General features: G+C 46.7%; 1 protein-coding gene across 3 annotated transcripts in view; it reads left to right on the top strand.

Annotated features, from left to right (window-relative positions):
• The window catches only part of TAF1B (TATA-box binding protein associated factor, RNA polymerase I subunit B), a 64,059-nt gene extending 38,150 nt beyond the window's left edge, over positions 1-25,909 (top strand). For 2 of the 3 annotated variants that reach the window (XM_037528536.2, XM_037528537.2), the window contains exons 9-16: positions 2,981-3,128; positions 8,488-8,665; positions 9,200-9,246; positions 11,974-12,064; positions 15,279-15,349; positions 15,888-16,110; positions 19,418-19,606; positions 23,690-23,968. In XM_037528536.2, the coding sequence (XP_037384433.2) occupies positions 2,981-3,128; positions 8,488-8,665; positions 9,200-9,246; positions 11,974-12,064; positions 15,279-15,349; positions 15,888-16,110; positions 19,418-19,606; positions 23,690-23,747 (1,005 nt within the window). In that variant the 3' untranslated portion in view covers positions 23,748-23,968. Of the gene's footprint in view, positions 1-2,980; positions 3,129-8,487; positions 8,666-9,199; positions 9,247-11,973; positions 12,065-15,278; positions 15,350-15,887; positions 16,111-19,417; positions 19,607-23,689; positions 23,969-25,286 lie in introns of those variants that run through there. The other variant, XM_054701394.1, reaches the window with a different exon arrangement.
• The last annotated feature ends 293 nt before the right edge of the window (positions 25,910-26,202 follow it).

Below are 26,202 nucleotides of genomic sequence, written 5' to 3'. Positions count from 1 at the left end.
TACGTGGGTAACTCTCTGGCTGGGGATCGAACTCGTGCTGCAGTGGCAGCAGATAGCTTCATAGGTTGCGTCTTAACCCCTTGTGCCACCAGGGAGGCCCTATCTTTAGTTCTTATGTGAAAAAATAGTGGTTTGTCTGTTTGTCACCAGATACTCGGTTTGATGTACAGTCTTGTAGTGTGAACATTTTGAAAATATATTAAATCTTTTTAACCAACTAGTTTCTTTTTCATTAATGACCTTATATTGATAATTACTTGTCATCAATTTATCAGCCATTAATTGGTTTTTTGAGATGATTTTATTTCTGAGAGGAACATTCATGGCTTCAGTGTTTGCCTTGTTTGCAGATAAACGTACTTACTGTCATCTACATGCATTATTTTAAAGGATTAGGGTTGTCATAAATCTTGTTAGGACTGTTACTTGAAAGGTGCTTCAAATTCTATGTATAATGAAATAGGTTAGAATAAATTATTATATAAAGAAAAAAGACAACTTCCTTCCAAAGATCACTGAGAATTTATTTTTCTTTTGTCTCTTTGAAGTTTACAGATTAGAATACATTTAACAGCACTTTCCTGCACAAATAGAATTACTCAGCATTAAAAAAAATTAAAAGGCCACATTGCTACTTTGGATTGTCAGAAATGTACTTCTTTTAATTCTTCAGCTATGGATCAATCACATATGAATAAAATTCAAGAGTTCAGATGTTAAAACAGTGGTATCAAAATAAATATAATACAAAGATCATGACTTCACACAAAGTAAGATCAAGTGTAATTGTAAGTTCTAGAAGTTAACAGTGTGATTGCTGTAAGTGTACCCCTGTGCAATATGATTTCCTCGTGCTTCAAAATTGCACATGAGCTTAATTTAACAGAAAAGTGTTTGTTCTTTCAACTCATTCACATTCACTAAACACATTCACAGACTCAGAAATGGACAAGACATGACAGTATTTGCAAAAACCACTAATGACTATGAAATTGGGAAGCAGATTTTCACCTAGCATTAGCATGAGCAGAAGGAAGGACTTTTTAGTGATTAGACTTGTTGTTGTTGTTTTTTTTTTTTTTTTTAAAGATTTATTTATTTATTTATTCATACAAGCACTGGGTACAGTCAGAAGCACGGGAGGGTGAGAGAATTCACCAGAGCCAGAGCAGAACAGGCAGACTGACGAAGTACACTGCTGAGGGGAGCAGCGGGCGGCAGGAGAGGTCTGCGCACCATGTGGGACCCTCGCCCGGTGGCCAGGGATCGAACCGGTGCTGCAGAGGCTGCGGGCAGCTTCGCAACCCAGTGCTCAACTGCTGCGCCACCAAGGAAGGCCCCGTGATTAGACTTGTTAAAGGTGGAATTGCCATCGGTCACTGGGGGCAAACAAGGCGAGACGCCTGCCCCCTGGGACTGTAGAGATGGGCCTTGTGCTGCTTTCCGACTGAATTCGCCACTTAAATTATCTCTCTAGTAAGGTGACCCATGAGGCAGTTCTCTTAGACAGAATCATTTATTTGAGGAGTATATTCCCTTCTTGACAAGTGTGTTCTGCTGAGGTAAATGAGTGTGTGCCCCACCAGCCTGCGGAGCCGGAGAGGTGTTCACAGCTAGGGTCAGCCCTGGCAGTGATGGCCTGTTGCTCACGTGCAGGCTGGGTGCTCCCACTCCAGAGTGATAATCAGTGTTTTGACTGGCCTTCTGGAGGCTCGGAGCTCAGCTCTGTTCCTTGTACCCATGGCACCATTCTCTTCTGGTGCTGATTTTTTCCTTTGACCATCCCAAGCCCCTGTTCCTTCATTCGCGTTGCATTAGCATGTCCATGCCTTTGCTGTGCGGGCCCCCACTGGGGGCGGACTCAAAGTGGACATCTCTGTTCTATCGGTGATGGCATCTGGGTCGTTTCCAGTTTGGGTCGTTTGCCAGAAGTGTGGTGATGAACATTCTAGTATGTCTTTTTGTGGAGTGCATGCAGATTTCTGCTGCAGCCGTGTGGCGAGGGCCAGACTTGCTTTCAAGTCTTTTAATAAATAATGCCAAAAAGGTTTCCAAAAGTTTGTCCTGGGGTGCAATGTTAACAGGGTCTGATCTTGTCAAATAGGTTCATTTTTCTGAAGTCCCATGAGCATCTTTAGAAAAATCTTATTTGTGGTAGTTGGTACCTTTCTATCTTGTGCTGTAGTTATTTTTATACACACCTTATCTTCTTTCTAGATTATAAACTCCTTGGAGGGATTGTTTTATTCATCTTTTATTTCCCAAAGTACCTTGCACAGAATAGAGTCTAAAGTACATTTTTTATGTGAACAGATGAGTAAGTGAGGAAAAATTATGTACTGCATTGTATCAAGAATGTTTACAAATTACAAGAATATAAGTAGTTTCCTCCTGGTGGTCCCAGAGTGAATAGAATTAATTCACTAATATTAACTCATAGATTCTCCTGAATTCAATAAAGAATCTTACATGTTATTATATGGGAGAGTTTAGTGTGAAGTTGAATTGTGGATTTTTAGCAATTAGTCTTAAACCCTGGTGTTACCTTCCACATAGAAGCATGTAAATATTATGCAACTGTGAGCTAAATTTATTAGCTGTGAGTTTGCCTATAAATGAGAGTGCTGGTGCAGTGGCTGAGAGGAAGTCTGCATTAACTGGCATTGTAACTTCAGCTGGGGTAGCTTGACACCCTCCCCCCCCCCACACACACACACACCAGACCCTCAGTGACTGGCAAGAAGTAATGATTTTGCTGTAATTTGGGTCGGGGTAGTAGGTTTATGAGCCAAATAGAATATTAGAGACTTTTATCTAGTATCATTGCTATTTAAAACTGCTAAGTTAGGAGCCCTTGGTGCTTCTCTCCACATTCCAAACTTTACTCAATAAGTACATATTACTTTAAAATCAGAAATTACTTTCAAAAATAATTTATGTTGTAAAAATTGCTACCTTGACTGGCTCACTTTCATTTCAGTCCTGGCCTACCTATGAGGATATCTATAAAAAGGCGATTGAAATTGCCACGTTTTTAGATTTGCCTCGGTTTCCAGAGATAACTGAAGATTGCTATCTTCACCCAAACATCTTGTGTATGAAATACTTGATGGAAGTCAATCTCCCCGGTAAGTGTGTGGTGTATATATTGCGAAAGCTTTTGCCTACTGGAATTACTGTGATTAAAACGTAGCGTCAAATCACAGACACCTGGAACCACTGGACAGGACCCGTGACCTGACACTTAATTTCAGGATCCTTTCTTAAAATATTTCAGACCATTTGAAATGCTTAAAGAACACTGTTCAGAAATAGAGTTCTGCCTTGGTGTGAGGGATATGCTTGAGAGAATATGTTTGGCTGTCATATTAAGTTTGCTGTGTGCAAGTAAAATAAACGTTTCCGTGTATTTATTAGTGACTTACACCCCCACACCCCCCAAAAGCAGCCCTGGCCAGTGCACCATGCTGGATTATTACATTATGAATTTTAATTTTAAAATCCCAGAAGCCCAACCATAGTAGCACTTTCATTGTTTGGTTAACATAAACTTACTTCCGGCCCCTTAAAGCTAGTGGCGATGAGAGCCTGGAGGGATCACAGACACAGAGCGTGACGGAGCCTCTGAGACTGCGTTCTCTGCGCACGAGACGCAGGGAATGCGCTGGAATCCGGTCCTGAGCTGCTTGTTCAACTAGAAATGCAAGAAATTCAGGACTTTCATTCTAAAGAGGAAATACAAACATTGTGTGACTATACTACTGCTTAAACACTATCGATAATAGGATTGAGCATATTTTTAATAGGAAAGGAAATGACGTGTGAGAAAAGCAAAAACAAAACTATGTCTGGTGTGCTTTTAACACAGGCATCATCCATAACTGTAGGAACATACACACACACAAATATTAAGTCTGTAATCTTAAAATTTTTAAAAAATATTTTAAACCTTTCAAATGTATCATTTACTAAGCCGAGAACACATGTCTCTTCCACGGTTGAAGCTCTGTAAGATTCCAGTATTCAGGAAACCTGATTTCCGCATCTTGAGGCTGTTTTGGGTGTTTTAATTGATTTCTTGGGTGGCTCTTTCAAACTGCGAAAGCTCTCATCTCACTCATCTCAGGTGCTCCGAAGTTTGAATCTGTAAGGAATTGTTGGGTTCTGGCAGGAGACCAGGGGTGGCCAAAACAGAGCCGAGGCTGCCTCAGCTCGCAGCCAGCTCACACGGGTGCTCCTGGTCACAGAAGCTGGCAGCGTCTTCTGGCCAGCTTGTGAGGTGTCAGGGCTTTCCCGCCAGTCTCCCGAGAGCAGTGAGTAGGACCGCGGTCGCCAGTGCACAGAGGCGGTGCCCAGCTGGCGCTCCCCTGCGTGCCTTTGGAGACGGCGTCTACAAGCCAAGACCCTTGTGTTTGTAGACCAGGGCAGTGGAATCCCACGTCTCACAAAACTAACTGCTCGGTAGAAATAATTTGAAGCATAGGAAAAACATATGCATAAATGCTAGTGACCTCTTTATTTAGAATACTGACAAATCAGAAACCACTTGAATAGCCAACACAAAGGTTATGGTTAAGTCGAGGGTGGTGTGTGTGTTCCAGGGAACATTACGTGGCTTTTAAAACCATCTTTGTGAAGAGTTCTTAAAGAGAACTCTCAGAATGTTTGTTGCGACAAAAATTGAAATAAGCCAAATTGCGAAAGTCTGTGCAGTGTGGCACACGTAAAGTAGATATATGCACACTACATAAAGTGAAAGTATTCATTAAAAATTAGAAGTAAATGGGGCCTCCCTGGTGGTGCAGTGGTTGAGTGCTGGGTTGCGAAGTTGCCCGCAGCCTCTGCAGCGCCGGTTCGATCCCCGGCTACCGGCGAGGGTCCCACATGGCGCGCAGACCTCTCCTGCCGCCCGCTGCTCCCCTCAGCAGTGTACCTCCTTGTTCTGTTCCCCACTCTGGCTCTGGTGAAATCTCTCATCCTTCCCATGCTTCTGACTGTACCCAGTGCTTGTATAAAAAATATATATATATTAGAAGTAAATGAACCAAACTACACTTCTTCTATGCTTTGACAATGCGTTTTTTCCTTTTTCCTTCCTTTATGTATTTTATAAATGAAGAATTTGTATTACTTAATAGTGGGAGCAAAACAATAAACAAAATAGACCTACAAGTTAAGATGCCAAGACCCCTGTGCTTGGGATTTAGATTCTAAAATGTGGCATGACTGCAAACCGCCCTTAGGCCACATGGAGCCCCTGGAGAGTCGCCATCTTACAGTCACAGAGCGTGCTCTCGCCATGCCGGCGGTCCTGTGGCTGTTGATCAAAAAGAAGAGACTTGTGTATTTGGCACTTTCACAAAGAGAGATTTCAGGGTTCGCAGAAAGCTGAAGAAAGTTTTCACACGCCAGGACTACACACGCCCTCCTGGTGCCTGTGGGCCCACCAAGTCTCCGGAGCCAGCTGGGACGCTTTCAGCAGCGTGTCTCACATGCCTTCACTACTCTGGGACGGCTTTGAATGAGCTCCAGACACACTTGTTAGTGTCATCCCTCCCACTAGGACTGAGGAGCCTGCCAGAGAGAATTTCGGGCAGTTTGCACAGATACAGTATGTGAGGAATTTGCAGATTTGCAAAGGGCCTCCATCTATTTCATGTCAGCTGTGACGGCGAGGAGGGAGGCCAGGTGATCCTCATTACATAGAAAGCTCGAGCCCCCTGAGCTGGTAGCTGGCGGGATGTGGCAGTAACCTAGGCTTGTCCGCGACAGCACCTACTGTGTGCCCTGATCCAGCCTCCTGGGGTCTTAGTTTTGCTTGACTCTCCTTGCTTCCTTTATCATCGTATTTCCCATCGCCCCTTTATTACTCTGTGCTTTTGGTGTAGAGAAGCAGTTAAGATTTATTTAAAAGAAATGGAGGAGACATTTTTCAAGAAATGTCATTCTTCATAGTAAGAATATAAATACAGTTTTGATTTTTAAATTATCTGAGAAGGGCCTCCCCTGGTGGCGCAGGCAGTTGAGCACCACGCTGTGAAGCTGTCCGCAGCCTCTGCAGCGCTGGTTCGATCCCCACTCGCCGGCGAGGGTCCCATATGGCACGGCAGACCTGTCGCACCCGCTGCTCCCCTCAGCAGTGTATTTCAGTTGCTCTGTCTGTTCTGTTCCCCACTCTGTCTCTGGTGTATCCTCTCACCCTCCTGCGCATCCGGCCTGTACCCTGGTTCTTGTATAAACAAATAAATAAATAAATCTTTTTTTAAAAAAAAAGACATTCTTTAAAAATAAATAAATAAATGACATGAGAAGAGATTGTAGATGCTATAACCCAAAGTAGATGATATATAAAATCTTCTGAGTGTATTTTAAAAGCAGTCTTCCATGTCTGCTGTGCATCTTGTTGGAGGCCGGTGTCCTGACCATCACTCGCTTCCTGGCCCCTGGTGGGTGCACCCTGTCCATAGTGGGTGCTCAGAGCTTGCTGACTTGAGCTGAACCTTGTATCTTCCTCCGCACCTGAATCAAGTCCATGTGCAACGGGTGGAGTCTGCACTGCGCTGACCTGCTGGTGGGTCGAAGGAGAAGCCGAACCCCTGTCGCAAGGGAGACCTTCGTATCTGCGCTGCCTCCACTGCTTCGTACACGTCAGAGCCATGCACTCTGATTCCCCATGGCCCATCTCCTCTGTCCTGGGCCCAGCACTCTGCTCACCCACGGTTTCCCTGGGCCCAAACAGGGAGCTTCTTGAGGAAAAGACTGTCTTCACCCCTAATTCCCAGAAAGTAGTAATTGCTCGGTAAATATTTTGTGAAAGAATGAGCAAAATCCAAATGAAAATTTAGGTAAGTTACTAGGGCCAAGTAGACATGTGAAAATACTTGGATCTTGGATGCTACATTTTGAATTACCGTTTTTATGTATGTTCTGCTTCTGTGTGAACAAAGCATTTTTTAACCAGTGGAAATGTTTTACTTAAGCATTTCAGAAAAGAAATTAGTTTTGTATTTTGCTCATTCTTCGTAAGTGTAGGCAGTGACCTTTATGGGAAGGCAAGTGAGACCAGACCAAGTCTGCCCTCCAGTTTAAGGGGGAGTATATCAGTAAGTGGGGTACGTGACCCCGGAGAGGATAGCCCATGGAGCTCTTAGCCGTGATGGATGAGACTGAACGCTGTCACATGGGGGTCTGCCCAGCAAGCTTGAGACAAGGAAAGGGGAAAAGAAATTGACTTTTGGTGGTAAAATGTCAAAATAGTAACATCAAGCGGAGAGGCCAGTGAGAACATGGATTTGGGGCGACCTGTATTTGGACGGGGAGCTCACCATTCTAATGGGTTAGTGAGAATAGAGGGTTGGGATAGTTGAATCACAAGTGGATCAGCCGAGAGCAAGGAAGACCAGTTATGGGGGTGAGCTGAGGAGCAGCAGCGGAGAGGAAGGGAGGGTGGCCAGGGGGCAGTGAGCGTGACAGTGCGTGTTGGTCGCCTGCCCGCTACAATATGCCAGACACTTCCCTGGATCTGCGTGGTAACTCAGCTAGAGGTGATGGTGTTCCTGTTTCCTGACCATGACCAGGAGGGAGGCACAGTGTCCTGTTGCTCTTATGGGGTCACAGAGCTGCGGGCAGTTTGCTCCATCGTCTGCTCTTTTCTGTCTTGACACTGATCGGGGAGTAGAGTCATGGGACAAGTGGCCGAGTGCTTGTGGGAGACTCGGGGCAGCTCGGCACTCCTTTCTGTGCCGCTGGAAGTGATGGCTGCTCTGCTGGACATTGGGGAAGCTGGGCCGCGGGGTGTCCTAGGTACTCAGTGAGAAATGTGTCCAGTTACTTAAGAGCTTTCAAAGAACAATCACTTGTACTCTTGCTTACTCTCAGTCTGCCCTCACTGTACCCCATTTTACAAAGGAAAACCCGGGGTCAAGTGAGTCTGACCCAGAGTCACAAAACTAATCATTGAAAAGCCCGGGTATCGGCCCTAGGTTTTCTGGTTCCACACCCCACATGATTCAGCCCGGAGTTACAAGTGCAGCCCGTGGCTGAGTGCGTGTCTTCGGGAGAGCAGCTGGCCCAGTCAGCTCACCCGACTCCAGGCACTGTGCCAGCTTGGCCACCAGCCAGCTCCTGGGGGGCTCCCGGTCTTGTGGGGAGGTAGCTTTGGGCAAGTGCAGAAGCCATAGAACAACACAAGAAATGTGAATGAAATAGTCGAGTGAGAGAGAGAGTGTGTGTATGTGTGTGTGTGTCCAGGCTATGGCCTGTGAGAGTAGAAGTCAAATGGAAAAGATGTGCCTTGCCAGAATTCGGCAGCTCGTTCTTCTATATGGATATTTTCTAGTTAATTTTATTCACAGAATGTGCCTCTCCCAAGTTCTCGCATCGTACCAGGTTTTAAAATAAAGCTCATCTTACTGTGCATAGATGGCGTTAGCATGGTCCCGTTGGCCAAGAGTTTAATTCACATTTTACTGTCTTGTTCTTCAACAGATGAAATGCACAATTTTACCTGCCAAGTGGTAAAAATGACTGGAACAGGAGAAGTGGATTTTCTGACATTTGATCCTATAGCTAAAGTGGCAAAAACTGTCAAATACGACGTTCAAGCCGTAGCTATTATTGTGGTGGTATTGAAACTGCTCTTTCTGTTGGATGACAACTTAGAGTGGTAAGTGTGTGTCCATTTTGTGAGGAAGAAGTTGTATTGTTTTTACCTAATATTCAGAGTAAAGAAATCTGGGTTATCTCAGAAAATAGAGGCCCAGTTGTTACAGAGCATTGACTAGCAGCCAGTGACTTCTACCATCATGCTCTGACTCAGCTGCTTGTCAGAGATTTCATCCTGCCTTAGGAAGTCGTTTGCATCATATTGTATTTATATTTTTAGGGAGCAACACACTCCACTAATTGCTGAGTTTTAAATTGTCATAAGCAATCCTACAGTATCATCAAGCACCGTATGTGCATACTGTTCTGCTCTGGTCAAAAGAGCAGCTCCCAGGACTATTCTGGAAAGTAAAGGGACCTGGAGTGTTACCTCTCCCTAATGCCATGCAGGTGGAAGTGTTAGAGCAACTCCTTCCCCTTTGTGTGATTGCTTCGTTAAAATCTGGCATCAGATTCAAGTACTGCTTTCCTGTCAGAATTCAAGATGTAGCTTTAAATACGTGCTCGCTGAAGGACTTGTTCTTGGTGTTTCCAGGTCTTTATCTGATGTTGCTGAGAAATATAATGAAAAGAACAAAGAAGGTACTTCATTTTTTTAATCAATCAAGTTCAAAGTGATTATAAATGATGGATTAAAAGATGTAATAACTGGGCCTCCCCTGGTGGTGCAGTGGTTGAGCGCTGGGTTGTGAAGCTGCCCGCAGCCTCTGCAGCGCTGGTTCGATCCCCGGCTGCTCCCCGGCCACCGGAGGAGGGTCCCACATGGCGCGCAGACCTCTCCTGCCGCCCGCTGCTCCCCTCAGCAGTGTCCTTCGGTCCTTCTGCCTGCTCTGCTCCCTGCTCTGGCTCTGGTGAATTCTCTCACCCTACTGCGCTTCTGACTGTGCCCAGTGCTTGTAAAACAAATAAATAAATCTTTAAAAAAGAAAAAAGATGTAATAACTATAGGTAACTTTGAAAAATATACATGTATACAAATGTACCTTAAGCCAGGATTTTTTTCCACATTATTACCTAATGGTCTCACTAGTCTGCTGAAAAACTTTAGTGACTTCCTACCCTGAGTGAGGGCCAGGCTGCTTTTTTATTCCCAGTTTGTATCAATAGCCCTGCCAGACCGTGAACTTGCTGCAGCTGTGTGACTCGACCATCTATTCTCATGCCTCAGCCTTGCTCATGCTGTTCCCCTCCCTGAAACGCTTTTTCTTTCTTAACCCCCAACTCCTTCAGCAAATCTGTCTTCATTCTTAGATGCAACATCAGTACCTTCTTCTCCCTTCTCTTCACACCCATCTCACCTCTCCCACATCAGAACTAATCCCTCCTGTCACAACCAGTCCTGTCCGAACTTGCCTTAGATGTTCACGCATTGAGTCGTAACCGGCGGGCTGTCTGTCCCTGTCAGCTTGTCAGTGGCTGTCAAGTGGCTGCAGACCACCCACCCCACAGTGGGCAGCTCATACCTGGCGTGCAGTGGCAGCGCACGCTGACCTGCCAGTGGGAGGGCCATCTTCTCCTTTCTTTTCCGTAAACGTGTCTGTCATGCCTGCCATAGTGACTGCTGTAAGAGCCGTGAAGTTGGACAAAAAATGAATTCCAAAAAATCCAGTTCCAGTTTCTGAATAGTCTCACCAGGATTTATATTCACTTTTCTTAAATTTCAGTTTTATTGAGGTATGCATGAATATAAAATTGTAAGGTACGTAAAGTGTATTTGGTGATTTGATGCACACAAACACTGAAATGAGTCCTCCGTCTAGTTAATTAGCACATCCATCGCCTCACTTATTAATTGTGAGAACTTTAAGTTTTACTCTTAACTTAGCAAACTTTAATAATACAGTGTTATCAACTCAGACCACCATGTTTTCTCCTAGATCCTCTGACCTTATTCATCCATCCTGTAGCTGGAAGTCTGAACCCTTTTACCAGCCTCCCCCTCCCACCCCCACCCCCGACAACCACTTTTCTGCTGTTTCTATGAGTTTCGCCTTTGTTACTGTTTTTGTTTGTTTTTAGAGTCCACACAGATGTTCGTTGGGTTTGAGCTTGGATTTAATGGTAGCCATCTATTTGTGTGTCCTTTCTAGAATATGTGCAAAACAAGACCACTTCTTTCTGCACTTTGGTTGTGTTGGCTCTTCCATGGAGTGAAAGGCTGCAGGAGACGGCCGTCTAGGACCCTCACCACGAGTCTGACAGACCGTGTGGACACTGCTCAGTCTACAGGGTGCTTGGTCATATTATCTCCCCGTGAGCCTCAGAATAACTCTGAGCCTTCACTGGGGCAAGGATTGCTGCTCTCTTTGTACCCTGCTCTCCATTGTCTCCTGCACCCACACCCCATTTTTGATGAGGAACTTGCAATTTTGAAAAGTGGTGGCTTAAAGTCAAAGAACCCGGAGTTCTGTTATGATGGCTTAGAGTTTTTCTGGATCCGTATAGCTCTTGCGGGAGCTGCCTCTCGCCGATCACTCTGTGACCAGCAGGCTGCATGTAATTAAAGAATAATTATACTGTCCAGGGACTATCTTCATTAAAGAATATGTAAAATTTCAGCCTGTCACCGCCCTCCAGTCAGCCAGCCTTTCTTCTAACTCCCTGTAATCTGTAATCCTCTCTACTGCCTTATCTGTTATTTCTTATTTTTTCTCCCTGCTCTTCCCATCCCCCTGTATGGATTGAATAAGGGTAAGGAGTGGGTTTTTCTAGTTGACTCCATTCAACTCTGTTCCTCTGTCCTCAGCATCTTGAGCACACACGCACATCAACTGTCCCCTGCTACCCACTTTCTTGCTTGCGCCCAGATTCTTTGCATTTGAATCAGGGATAGGAGCTGAGGAGGCTGAGAGTGTGGATTCAGCCGTTGCAGCGTCATGTCATGTGTTGGTCGTTCATGCCTTAACTCATGTCGCCTCAGATGCATGAAGCACCATCTTGGGCAGGCGCTCCCCTGGGTGTCAGGTGGGAGGGAGAGGCCTGCTTATGTAGTGACAGATGAAATACGGCCCCTCCCCTCAAGGAGACAACCATGGCTCAGAGACACAATCATATACAAAGCTGTTTTCGGAATATAACCTGGTCACGGCCACAGCGTGGGTTGGTGCTCAGAGGAGGGTGTGGCGGCGTGCTCAGGAGTCACAGCAGCGCATGGAGACAGTGACTCCATCCAGACTTTCCAAGGCTAGTCTATAAATGTTTAATTATGTCAGTGAATGAAGACTCAGATGAGCAATGTGTATCATTATGTGTATATTATGTATTATTAGGTGACTGACTTGGTTAATAATAATGGATTTCATCTTTCAGATAAGCCATGGTTTGATTTCAGAAAATGGTACCAAGTTATGAAGAAATCTGTTGATGAGAAAAAACAAAAATGGGAGGAAGCCAGAGCAAAGTACGTTACCTTTTCTAGTTTTAGATTTGCTTGTCTTTTTTCCAAGTCTGCTGCTTTATATTTGAAAGCTGAAATTTCGTCAGTATAGGCTCATCAAGAGCCGGGACATGCTTCCTCAAAACATTAGCCCTCGTTTCTAATTAGCTCTTTTCTTCTTTACATGAGTGTTAACTAAACTCCAGATTTTATTTGAATTTCACAGTGTTTCCGTGAATGTCCACTTTCTGCTCATGGTCAGACCTGCCTACCATGCTGTGCGTGGCATTTAGCGTCTGCTGTTTGTGTCTTGCCTGCAGTTTTAATACCCTTTCTCAGAGTTGGTCCTTCCCTACCTGTGCTTTCCAAAACTACACAGATTACAACTGCCAGCCTGTGACACAGTGATTAGAATGTCCTCCCAAAATAAATATTCCTACAAAAAACAAAACAAAGACAAACAAAGTATATTTAACTCAGTCAGTTCCACTTTGCACTCTCCTCTGATGCAAGTCCATTTGGTAGAGGACAGGCTCAGCTTCGGAGACAGACGGGACGGGGTTTGAATCCTGGTTGCATGACAGACTGGCTGTGTGACCACAGCAGGTACTTTGCCTCTTAGCCTCAGCACCCCCAAATTCCGTCTGCTCATAAATTTTCAGACATCGTCTTATGTTGTTAGCAGAGAACATTTCCACTGATTTCTGTTTAGAAGAGTTTCATGTCTTAGAATTTTGAGTCTCTGTGAGACCCTGGAAAAAAAGTCAACATCTCTTACTTTATGTAAATTTATAGTAATAATCATTTGATCAAGTAATTTTATACCCTTTGAGAAAAATCAAGGTTCCTCAAATTAATTAAAATGATAGTTCAACACTAGTTTTCTCATCAATAAAATAGGGATAACACCCACCTATAGATTCAAACTCAACTTCTGTTTCCACAGGTAGAACTAGATTCTTTTTCCTCTAAAAGCAAGAGAACTTTTAAATAGAGAAGCAGTTTGTGGGGATGACTGAACTAAGTAGGGAAGTGGAGCCCGCCCCAGAGCGGGGAGCCAGCCACCATTGCCCTCTGCTCAGGGTGAGCCACGAGGAAGGAGAAGAGGGACCCACTCTGACAGCCCAGGCCGGGGGGCCTGGCCCCCACTTCCCTGTCAGAGAAGCACTGTCATTCAGTCAGGGTCTCCCTGTGCGCAAGAGTGGCGTCAAGAGCAGAAGTTTGTTCTGTTGTCGTAGGTCATCTCAGAGAATCATCCGGCCGTCCTCTGCGTGGCCGGGGTCATCCTGATGGATAGTGAGAGGCCAGGCGGTCAGGGCCATGCTGCTCGGGCGTCTCAGCAGTGACTAAGCACTCATTAGCCTAACCCAGGCGCCAGCTTCCGCCTTCAGCACAGCTGGTAGAGCCCACATTCACGTTGCAGTGTTGCCATCAGCTGCACGGCTGAGACTTACTAACTTTTCGCTGCTTTAGGGGAGAATTTAATGACTAAAGAAAATGTCTAATTTCAAAATGGTGTTTCCAGGGAAACATCAGGCCCCAGGGAGGAGATTGTCCAGGGATCCACAACCAAGCTCCTGCTTCACACAGTATGTTTTTTGACCAGAAATAACATGAACAAATCGTGCTGGCAAGTGCTTAAGCACAAAGCTTCTCTGCCAGCTGAGGACTTGTCTGTTTTCCTCTACCCCACCCCCTCTGTTGACATCACTTTCTCATTTTTCTCTCTATTCTTCTGGACAGCATCTTCCATGTTGTCAGATGAAGTCATTGAAGCACTTCCTATAACTGAGCAAGGCCTCTGAGCATGGAGTTGTGAAAACCACTAGCAAACACTGGCTGAAAACTAAAAACAGCCCACGAGGCTCTTTGATGACTTCCTGTCGTCAGGGGTGATGTTCAGAAGAAAGTGAAGGAAACTTTCAGAGTGTGGTCAGAAAATCATGATGGCCTTTTGCATTGGGTAAAAAAAACTCATTGATAGGGCACCAAAAGCATGACTAATAAAAGAAAAAAAATGATGAACTTGACTTCATCAGAAGAATTTCTGCCCTTCATGTGATACCGTTAAGAGAAGAAGAAGCCACAGACTAGGAGAAAATATGTGTGAGTCATATATCTGATAAAAGGTTTCTACTTAGACTGTAGAAAGAGCTCTAGTATAATAAGGAAAAATTTTAATGACCCCCAAGATTTGAACAGCTGCCCCATTAGAGAGGACAGACAGACAGAGCCTGAAGCGGCGCTCCCCAAGCCAGCTGCTGGGAGATGCGAGTCAGCCACAGCAGACTGTCCTCGTGCACCAGCTAGGGTGGCTCCACACAGATGGACCCAGCCAAGCGTGGGCAAGCGACGTGGTGCGGCCTTTTGGAAAGCCTGGCACTTTCTCATCAAGTTAAACACATGCTTATTCTGCAGCCAGTACTTTTCACTGCTATGTACTGTGAGAATGTAGAGTAACATGTTAAAATCTTTGTTTTATGTAGAATCAAGGTCTTAGTGATTTAACCAAGTCTTTTTGAAATCCTTGAAAAAAGGTCAATTCTTAAATGGTTAAAGTGGCCATGTTTACTTTCTATATGAATTTTCTTTCTTAGCATTCAAAAAGAATGGTGAAAAATTACCCCTTATGTATTTATTTTAAAAAATAAAAATATTTGCATTTCCGACTTTCTGTTCATCAACTACTTTTGTAGAAATTTCCCAGCTGGGTCGTGGCGTCTCCTCGTGGGGACTTTGTCTCGCAGCCGTCTCCGATCTCCGCTTTGCGGTGGCCTCCCTGCCTGGCCTTCCCTAGGCCAGGATACGTTGAGTCAGTGCAGGGCCTGTTACGGCTGTGTCACGCCGGAATCCAGCTTGTTTCTTCTTCCTGGCAGACACAGGATTGATTTCCAGGCGTTAAGCACCAGAGGCTGGCACTTGTTGCCTTTGTGTGACCACAAATGATCCTCAGTGAGAGCGCAGCTGGGCGGGGGCGCGGAGGAACACTTGTTTCTTAGGTGACTTTACTTTATGAGAACAGACAGCAAAGGAATTTTCTAGTGAGGGAAACCATGTCTGCATTTTTGTGTAATTAATAGCTTCTTCGGGAGCTGATGGCATCTGGAGACTCAGGGCCATCTGTGGGCCATCTTGCTTGCTTCCAGGCCAGAGGCCTTCTGCCAGACATGAGGACCGTCTCTGGCTGTCAGGTCCTCTCATCTCCACTCTGTCTCAGTGACTTCTCTACCTTGTGCAGGTACCTGTGGAAAAGTGAAAGACCACTCTACTACTCGGCCATTGACAAGTCAGTCGTGTATAAAAGGAAAGGTGAGTTGCATTTTCTCTTGCTAATGACAACTAACAACACAGTTGTGGAGAAGCTAAACATCTTGACTTGAAAAGTGAATGCATGAGTCATTTTGTTACCTCTTTGGCAGATGTTCCCGTGCACATCCCAGGAGACAGCACCTTCTGCAGGAAACCTTCTTTGGCATGTGGCTGTCTCAGGAACAGGCCGTTATTCAAAGCGGCCCAAGTTCCCAATGGGCAGTCCTGCCTCTCAGTGACTTTCCCAACTCTTTGTTTAGAAAATTGCCTCTAGGTTGTCTTGTTCCTTCTTTTTTAAAACACTGTGGTAAAATATTCAAAACATAAACTCCACCACTTTAACCTCTTTGTAAAGTAGTTCCCCTGTGCCCGGTATGTGCTTTCAGTGTCCCTCATGCCCTCCCGCCACGTGACGCCAGAGCCCTTGTCAGCACTGAGGAGCCGGTATCGGCACGTTACTGCCACTTGAGCTGCACACCTGCTTTGTGACTTGACGCTAATTTTTATTTTATTCTTTTCCTTTTTCCTCTATTTCCAGAAATGGTGGTGAATCTGCAAAAACAATTTAGCACACTGGTCGATTCAACACCGACTGTTGAAAAAAAAAGCCCTTCAAGTTTTCAGTTCAACTGGCGTGAAGAAGAGCCTGGCAAAGTGTGTTTCCACGGACATAGCCTCCAGGGGATCCTGAAGAAGAAAGGCCAGTCACTGACAACCAAGAACCCGCTGTACTGGCTTAGCACACAGAAATTCTGTAAAAGGTATGCGATGCTTCGAGAGAACATGACGTTTTGGCCTGGATAGTAGTAGTTGCTAATTTTTAAAAGTCACATATAATTTAAAGGATTTGATGTTAAAACTCGAGCAGGTTATTTGTTGGAATTAGAAGATGGCATGCTTATAATCAGAAAAAACAGAATTGGACGTTGAGTTCTGCTGAAGAGTTTTAGATATGGGCATGTTAAGGGGCCTTATTGTGATAATCATGTCACAATATATACGTGTTAAATCACCACATGGTACTCCTAAAACGTAACATGTTATGTGTCAAAAATACCACAATGAAGCTGGGGAAAGAGCTCTAGGTTACAAAGACTTTCTCAGCCTGACATTGTATTTTTATACTGACCTCATTCCCATGTTGACATGGACGCTGGTCTGTCAGGCAGGGATTTCCCACAGCAGGTCAGAGGACACGCCAGCCGGCCTGGCTTTTGTGCCCCAGCTCTGCCGCTTGCTAGTCATGGGCAAGTTTTTCACCAGCTCTCACTCTGTTGCCCCGACTGTAAAACTTGGGATAATACTGATCCTTCTCAAAACCTCCAGTGGGGCACAGGCCTCCTGTCTTCCTATGGGCACTCGGTCCTGCATGGGTTAGGGGGCGCACAAGCCTTTGTGCTTTTCGGGTGGCACAGTCAGTGGGGTTTGGTTGTTCTCTGTGAATTTAATACTGTAAAATAAGACCATTAATTGTAGCTCTTGGCCTAGTTGGAGGTGGAATAGCTGATTTTTCCCTGCATGAACTACGAGGCTAAACTGTAACACACGAATGGGGTTTCAGGGTCTGGTGACTTTCTGCGCCCAAACCACCTTGCCCCAAGCCCGCCCTGCTTCAGGAGAGCAACCAGGGGGCGGAAGATGCTTCAGCCAACCAGTGATAGTGTGAAAGGCCCCTGACTGAGGCTCCTGCACTTTCCTCGAGAGCCCCCAGCCCCTCACTCAGGGCCTGCTTGCTCTCCCTCGGTGGGTCCCTCAGGCTGAGGTATCTGGCTGCCAAAATCCTCATCACCAGAAAAACAAAGGAGGGGTCTGAGAGGAGCACTGCTGCTCGGCTTCGTGCCATGCACTGGACGCCCTTGGGACAGGATAGAGCCCGATTAGGACTCAGAGGGGACGCAGCCAGGCCCCTACCCCAGCTCGGTCAGGACGCAGAGAGCAGACCCTGTCCCCCGAGGGCTGTGTTTGCTTTTCTTAACTATATTTTTCATATTTGTACAATAAAAAAGGTCAGCTTGTAACAATATTGTGAAGCCTAAAAAAAAAAAAAGCTGGATATACTGTTCATAACAACCCGGTAATGTACAACTCAGTTTTTAAAGATTTCCATTGCAAATACTAAAATGAAATATTTTGATGCGTTACGAGACCACATCTTCAGCAACAGAGGACTTCGTTCTGCTGAAGGACCCACTGCTAAGGGCTCAGAAGAGACGGACATACCTTGTCCTGTAAAATCATCGCGAGGACGCTCAGGCCTGGGGAGGCAGCGGCGAGGGGACGGGAGCACGTCAGGCAGGGGAGCTGGCTTGTCCTCCTGAGCTGAGGCAGCGCTAACTAACCATCTTAATGAGCTTAAACGCCCCTAATAGCCCTCACATCTGTACCATCGCCTGTGTAAACAGGCCAGCTTCTGACAGCTAGCAGGCTCCCAAGACCTGTTCTACCCTCGACCTCCCCGAGGGGACAGATAGTTCATCTCCTCCAACTGGAAGAGGCTCGGCAGTGGTTCTTCCAGTTGGATTCCACAGGGAACAGCTCAGTGTCCCACAAAAGATTGATTTGAATTTTTTATCTTATTTTTAATTGTTTATAGTAAAAAAAAAAATACTCAAATACCACAACATTAAGTGGTGTCACCAGTTCATTTGTGTGCGTGCAGACTTCAGAGGCTGTGCTTCTGGGGTCCGGGGGAGGCCGTGCCCCGCCCTGCTGTCTGTAGGTGAGGCGCCCTCGTCTGCGCGTGCAGAACTGCTGGGTAGACGGTCCCGGCACCCACCGGCCACGCGTTAGTGAGTCCTACGCAGAGCAGCAGAATTGGCAACAGCAAATTATTTGTATTTGGTTTTATTTCTGATCGCTCTAGGATGGTTTTTGACTTGATAATACAGAATGGAAAAATATATAAAAGAATCCTTGTGGGGTGGCATGAGTGATTCAAATTAGAAATTAAAAAGTCCTTACTGGAGCAAATTGATTTACTTCTTTCATCTTTCTGATTTAGAGATGAGCTGCCCTGGTAAGAAAAACAGTGTTTTCACCTGAAAGAGCTTTCAAAATAGTGAAAGTGAAAACTAGGAAAGAAGAAACGCAGGCGCTGCCACTTACCTGGGCTGTGCTGCCACTTACCTGGGCTGTGCGGCTGCCGCCTGCCTGGTCCCGCAGCCAGTCCAGGCGCAGGCGGGGTCTTCATCCCCTGCTAGTGAGCACAGCAGGGAGCTGGTGTCATCGTATGTCATTAAAACAGCCTTAAGATGTTAAGTGAAAACAAAAAAAAAATCCACAAAGAAACTAATTCGTAATTCCTTGATATTCAAACATGCGGTGTTTAGACTTCCTCAGTTGTCACCTAATTTGTTTCATAACTTAAAATCTTACTAAGATCATACTGTGCAAATGGTAGAGCTGTCCCTCGGGACTTTAGTTCCTCAGTCTCCCCTTTATTTCTTTGTTTCCCCTTGCCATTTGCTTGTTTACATGCGTCCCTTACTGTGCGTTTCTCATAGTCTGGCGTTTGCTGATTACAGCCCTTGATACCATTTTACATGCTCCTCTGTCCCCTGGAATGAGTCTACCCCGGGATAGCTGGGGATTGGTAGTTAGAGATTTGATGGTATTCAGGTTCTTCTATTTTGTGAAACTGCTTTGTAAACTTTTCTTTCCATAATCCCTGTGGGATTGCAAGCAACCTTATCAAGTCTGTTGTCTGATTTTGGGTGGGGGAGGGGACTCCCCCCCCCCACCAAGAAAACGCTTCCAGATCTCTCCCCAGCTGCTTTTGTTTGCCTTGACCATGGTAAGAAGGGCCCCAAGTGGAAGCAGCTCTGGGCAAGGAATGATGCAACCCGCCCTAGGACCCCGGGCCTGGGGTGGTGGCCGATGGCAGCACTACAATGTTTGCTCTGTAAAAGCAAGAGTCCTGCCAAGGGCCCCAGGTCTCCTTCCAGCCCAGGTACTGCTGTCAAGCCTAAGCTGCACGCTCACACCATTGCTTGGGGTGTTCACGGGACAGAGGCCTACATTCCTAACGGTCATCTCAAGATAACATCTTCCTTTTTCTTCCCCTTCTAGCTATTGCAAACATGTGACAACCTATGAAGAATCCAATTTTTCTCAGAGTTACCAGTTTATATTAAATCTCTTCTCCTTCCTGCTAAGAATAAAGACCTCTTTTCTCCATGAAGAAGTGAGCTTAATTGAGAAGAGACTTTTTAAAACAAGGTACAGCAAAACGAAAAAAAAATCTTCAAGATCCAGAAGGTGAGAAAGTGTTGAAAAAATGAAATAGAAACTTTCCTGGGAAAAGATTTTAGTACTAACAGTAATGTCATATTTTAATATGACATTCCAGAGAATTGTGGAAAGTGGATTTTTATCACACATACACACATGCGTAAATATACATATATGCATCAGGTATGCCTGAAAATGTATATTGGCAAGCCAATGACCTTTCTTCGAATTTGTTTTTTTTAAATAAGAATGTTTGTTTGTGAAAATTAAAACAACAAACTATATAAATGGTCTCCAGAAATATGTATTCATTTATTTTAAAGATAGATTTTATTTTTAAACTAGGTCACGTCCTTACTCTTTCTGCCCCCAAAATAAATCCCAGTTGGGTCAAAGATCTAAATTTTATAATCTTTTCTGTATACATATGCTAAAGTATTAGAGGAAAACAAGTGTGAATGCTTTGATGATCTTGGAATGAAACCAAATGGCCTAACCGGAAGCCAAAAGGAAGAGATGGATAATGTGCTCACACAAAGAAAAATGGCAACTAGGAAAATACATTTGCAGCATATGATGGACAAAGGAATAATTTATTGTGTTAATGGCTCTTGAAAAGCAATAGCAGGAAGACAAGCTGAGCAAAGCGTATGAAAAGATAGCTTCCCCAAAACAAACACAGCCAAAACCACCATCCCCCACCTCATATTAAAGGAACACAAATTGGAGTAAAGAGGGGACCTTGGAACATCAGTCCCTCTCGTCACAGGATGTTTAATCATGCAGCAAACGCCGAACCGCTTCTGGGTCCTGGGGATTCAGCACTGACCAGGTCCCGCCCGGAAGGCCCTCCAGAGGCGGAGGAAGAGAGTAAACCAGGACACAGAGTTTGGGGGAGTGAAATGCAACGAAGGAAGAGCAGAGTGAGGGGGTAGTGATGGAGGAGCCACCCTTTGGGGAGGTGACATTCTATCTAGAGGCTAACTTGAATGAAGAACAGTCACGGGAGCCAGCCTCATAGCCACCCCGGGCAAGATCCTTCCAGGCAGCGGGAGCTCGCCAAGGCCCTGAGGCAGGAGTGTGCGTGATGGGTTAAGGAGTAGCAAGTTCTCGGAGTACTGTGGCAGAAGGGAGAGTGGGCAGATGGAGGGAAGCTGCCTGCAAGGCCGTGGGAAGCGTTGGCTTTCACCCCAGCTGTGCCACAGGATGGCACTGGAAATTTTGAGCCATAGAATGATGTGGTCCAACCTTTGTTGCTGAAGGATCTCTTGCTCTGTGGTGAACAGACTCCGGGAGAAACAGGCAGAAATATGGAGGACACTCGAGAGATGACTGTGCTCGTTCCGGCAAGCCATGGCGGTTTGCAGTGGGGGTGGTTGGGAGTGACGTGGCCGCAGACACAGTTTAAGTGTGGGGTAAGGATTTGGTGAAGGGCTCCTAGTGGGGGTGAGAAATTGATAAAATGCCCCCAAAGTTAAGGTACCATTTATCCAGATGGGGCTGTTTTAATTGTCTCCTATTCGCCCTGCTTGTGAAGGAAGTTCTCCCAACCTGCGGTATGGGAATGGCCAGACCCATGGCTCCTGACACAAAACTGGTGAGACAAACAGAATTCATTAATGACCCGTGCTCATCACCCAGGCGAGCACGTACCCCCACAGTCATGCGGGGTCTACGCGGGAGCAGTGAGCAGTCGGGACGGCGGGAGGCCAGCTTTCTAGTATGGGAGGGTGGGGTGACGCCGTTTGCGGCAGGAGAGTGTGACTGGCTTATTCCCGCGCTTCCAGGGCAGACCCTGAACTGAAACCCGTTACTCAGGTAGGCGGGAACCACCTCTTGTTGGCTCCGCTTGGTGGGGAGTGTTTGATTTGGGGACCTTATCAGGGTGCAGAGTACAGAGGGGAACTGGCCACTAGGCCACTCCGGGTCCCTTCAGATCCAGTGGATGTTAAAGGCCTTCATTTCTGACATCACCTGGAAACTTGGTAGAAATGCAGAACCTCAGGCCCTAGCGCTGACCTACCAAGGCCGAAACTCCTGGCGGGACCCAGAATCTGCTCTGACAAACCAAGTGATTCTGACGCTACCGTGTGCAATCCACTGACGTGTGTCAATAAAGCTTCAAAAATAAGCGACGTGGAATGTGAGGTGAGGCATGTAGAGGAGCCCCTCTGAAATGAGAGGTGTTTCTTTTTCCAAGGAGGATTCTGGAAGTAACGTTGTTCCAGACTTGGTTCAGGGGCTCCCCCGTGTCCCCTGCGGCCCAGGTGCTGTCCACACTCTGCCACTGTCAGCATGTGACTCTGCTCTTGCGTCTGCTCCCTGTGGTCACAGTGTGGGAGCCTCAGCTCCACGCAAGCCAATCAGGATAGGAAGGGGCTGGGGGCCAAAGACTCGAGTCTCTGGTGAGAAAAGCTTCTCTACGAGACACTCACGGGCCAGAGCTGTACCATCTGCCCTAACTGGCAAAAGAGAACCGATCTTGGGCCTCCCCGGTTGGCGCAGTGGTTGAGCGCTGGGTTGCGAAGCTGCCCGCAGCCTCTGCAGCGCCGGTTCGATCCCTGGCTGCTCCCCGGCCACCGGAGGAGGGTCCCACATGGCGCGCAGACCTCTCCTGCCGCCCGCTGCTCCCCTCAGCAGTGTCCTTCGGTCCTTCTGCCTGCTCTGCTCCCCGCTCTGGCTCTGGTGAATTCTCTCATCCTCCCGCGCTTCTGACTGTACCCAGTGCTTGTATAAATAAATAAAAATAAATCTTAAAAAAAAAAAAGAACCGATTGTTTAGATTGTCCTGATGCAGCCCCTCTCCCCCGGGATCAGGCTCTTTGTGTAATACTTGAGCGAAGTCAGGGGCCTGGTGACAGGTTGCACAGGGAATGAACAGTGTCAGTATATTGGTCTTGGGTCTCGAGGTCAAAGTCATATCATCTAACGGGTGAAAATATGATGCTGTTAAAGATAAAACAATCCCTAAATTCTGCTCATCGTCTACCACCATTTGGGAAATTTATTTCCATCAGGATGTGTCCGCGTTGTGTGGAATGCCCTGCTAGTCAGCGCTTCCGCGGGGTCTGTCGCGGGCCGGGCACTGTCTTATGTACGCGTCACTATACAAGATCATATGCTGTAGGTTACCATCGGCACATGAAGCTTAGTACCACACGCTACGTAGTAACAACTGAGTTAAACTGACAAATGAATTATTGACTTATCCTCGCTCTATCTCCATGCTGTGGGCAGAGCGAGCCCCATTTTACAGCTGGACAGCCTGAGGCCCAAAGGGGTTGAGTCACTGGCCCACAGTCACAGAAGTCAGGGATAAACCGAGCATTAGCCTGTCCCTCCCGACAGACACTCAACTGTCTTTACCCTGGAGGAGCTGGCGATGCAGCAGGATCAAAATTCACCCCCACACTGGGCTTAAAACAACTCATCACCTCTGCTTCTCAGCCACCCTCCTGCAGGGTGGGGAGGGTGGAGGGCAGTGAAGAGGGAAAGAGGCACCTTGAAGTTCAGGTCCCTGTTTGGGCTGTGCTTCCTTTCGGTTCCTCCCCAGATGGCCTCCAGGGGGAGAGCCCCCCTCTGCCAAGTCCTCTGGGTCCAGCCCTGGGGTGGCCATCCTGCCCTTCTGCTCCCGCCTTCCTCGGACCTCCACGAGAAAGGCCCAGCCGACCCCACCCACGGTCCTGTCTGCTCCCAACCAAGGTGCTTGGAGATCCCTTCCCCGGGGGGCCTGAGCAGGCAGGCCCCCAGTTGGTGGTCTCCGGCCCTGCCTCTCCCCGAATCTTGGCTCGGCTCTTTCTACACTGAAAGGCTCACAGTCATGACACCCAGCACAAGGAGGTTAAGCGTCACACTGGGCACAAAGGGCGCTCAGAGGGCGCAGAAGAGGAAGAGATTAGCACCCTGGATGGCAGGCCCAGGCGCTCGTTCCCAGGGGCCGTCCCTGCTGCCCAGCTGCCCCACCAGGAGCAGGATCCCATCTTAATCTCCTTTCAGGGGAAGTAATAAATTATTTTGCCACTGAAATGCTGGGGGTGGAATCTCTGTTACCAACACATCTTATTTTTTCAATGAAATCCCTTCCCACTACAATGAAATGCGTTTCCCCAGCGATGGCCACCGACGGGAAACACAAGCCAGAGATTTCACGTGGCCTCAGATCCAGTGACTGTTGTCAAGTGCGAAATCAGATACCCTGGGGGGGAGCAGACACAGCGGATACTTCTGGGAAAACGAGTGTTGAGGCTGTTCTACGCCTGAGCTGCTAGCCACGCAGACATCGCACCGGCACGGACGCTGAGAGCTCCTGCTTCCAGTTACATTCGTATCAAATTTGGATCATCAAAACATGAAGACACAGCTGCAGAACGTTTCGTAAGCGCCTCTCTTGAGCATTTTATATGTTTTCTCATTTAATATAGCTAGATAAACCTATGTGTCTGTGACTGTATTAAAATTTCGGTTGCTGTCAGCTAAAAACTTCAGTTTTAAATAAAAATTTTTTGTAATCAGTAAATGTACAGTGAGAGTCTTGCCCCATGAGAATATAGTACATTGGCCCAATATTTCACTAATCCACAAGGAGATCTCATGTATTTTGAATATAGCCGTGTTAGGTTTCAGAGGTTTTTCTAATCCTTAAAAAAAAAAAAAAAATAATGCCGTTTTCTTTACAGTTTGAGGCCTGGGCTAGACCAGAAGCAAAGGGTGGATCTTCCACCTGCCATTTTGGATGCTTCTTGCAGGAGCTCAGGCATCGGACGGGGAAGCAGCTTCTCCAGACCCTGCAGGCCCAGCCATTGCCTCTCAGAACCTTCAAAACCCCTGGGAGGGAGACCCCGGGACCCGAGCAGCAGGGGGCTGGAGTCACTTGTACTTCCGTGTTTTCACGCCAGCATTTTTTCCCCCTCCGTGGGCACAAAGCCACCAAGGGAAAAAAAGAGGCTTTAATTGAACCTGTATTTACATGGAGAGATAGTTCTCAGAGGAGCTAAAGAGTGTTATTTGTGAGTCTTAAGGAAAACCTTGAATAGAATTTCTCAGGTGTGGCCTCTGTAAAAGTCCCGCGAATGATTACATACTGCAGATTGTTACAAGGGCATGTTTTTATCTTGAGTGGGTGGCCAGTGACTTTTTCTTAATCTGAAAGGCCTCTGTGCTCTTGAACGCTGAGTGAATTCACACAGTATTAAGTCTCTCTCAGACGCTTCGAGAAGCTCTCAGGGTTTGTTCTCTTGTTCTGTGCCCTTGTGAAGTATTTAAAGCAGAAAGTGATTTCGGTGCCAGGCTTACCTGATCACACACTAGGACTCGGAAGAGCTTACAAAGAGTTGCTTTTATTGACTTTATAAATTAAGAACCTGGTATTTCTGCTCTCTTGGCCATTTGCCCTTCTGAAACAATTATTTCCTTCTGGAACAATTAGTACAGGTTTTATGGATATTTGCATTGAACTGGGTGACTCACAGCTACTCCCAAAGGAATTTTTAAGGTAGAATACCACTTAAATGTAATTACTTCTGTCACCATTGTTGTCTACATTCATTCAAATTAAGTGATGAAGTTAAACATTACCTCAAATGCAAAAGGTGGTCTGTGAACTTAGAAACACTAGAAGTTAAAAGTAGGAAAAATATCTTCTTGACTGTGCAAGAGGTAAGGAACTAGTTTATAACATGTTGACTTATTTTCACCTTTTTCTCCTTAGAAATTCACACCAGAATAAAAGTCTCCCTAGAAGTCTCCGCTCATGAGGCTCCTGTTTCCTAAGTGTCAGCTGCTTGGGCCTCCGCTCCCGCTCCCAGCTGACCGCTGTCCCCTGTCCCAAACACAGCCTGTGACCGGCAGCCGCGCTGCCCCTCCCTCTCCAGCCACCGTCCCTCCGACCGCAGCCCAGGGACCTGCATCCAGGCGCCCAGGGGCGCCTCCTCACTGCAGGTCCCCTGGGTGCGGAGCCTCAGAGTCCGCATTCTCTCACCTGGCACCCTGAGTCCCTCACGCACTCCCCCACCTGCTTCCCCTCCAGCCTGCGGTCCCTCATCTTCCTCCCGAGTCCCTCCTCTGGCCAGGGATGGCTCCGTTCCCGCAATTCCTCCAAGCTGACAGCACATCCTTTCCTGAGGTGACACCGTTAAAACACTGCCCCTGTTTGGGGTGTCCAGTTTCTCACCTCTAGTGCCTCTGTCTCGCCACGCCCACCACCAAACGCCCAGTCACCACCCACCACCCAGGTGTTCCCACCCCCGCCTTCCCCTCAAGAGCCATTGTTGACAGAGTTCAAGGGTTTGGTTTTGCTTTCTTTAACATTCCATCAATGAGTAAAATCATACGGTGCTTGTCGTCCTCCTTTTGACTTATTTCACTGAGCGTGATTCCTTCGAGGCCCGTCCTTGCTGGTGCAGATGGCGAAATTTCATCTTTTTGTGACTGAGTAGTGTCCCCTGTGTGGATCTAGGTTTCGGCCTCTTAATCCGCTCCTCCGTCGTCAGGCACCTGAGCTGTTCCCACTGTGAAGGGCCACACATCCTATTTGGGCATCTCTTGCGGGGCCCGGTGCCTGAGTTCTGTCTCCCTAACTAGGTGGTGGGCCTGGAGACGGGGACCATTCCTCCGGCTCCATAGAG

The sequence above is a fragment of the Talpa occidentalis genome, unplaced genomic scaffold (genome assembly GCF_014898055.3).
Source record: "Talpa occidentalis isolate TD23 unplaced genomic scaffold, MPIMG_talOcc4v2.1 talOcc4.5, whole genome shotgun sequence".
Lineage (NCBI taxonomy): Eukaryota > Metazoa > Chordata > Mammalia > Eulipotyphla > Talpidae > Talpa > Talpa occidentalis.
Note: the sequence above shows the minus strand (reverse complement) of the source record. Positions and strands in the feature narration are given on the sequence as shown.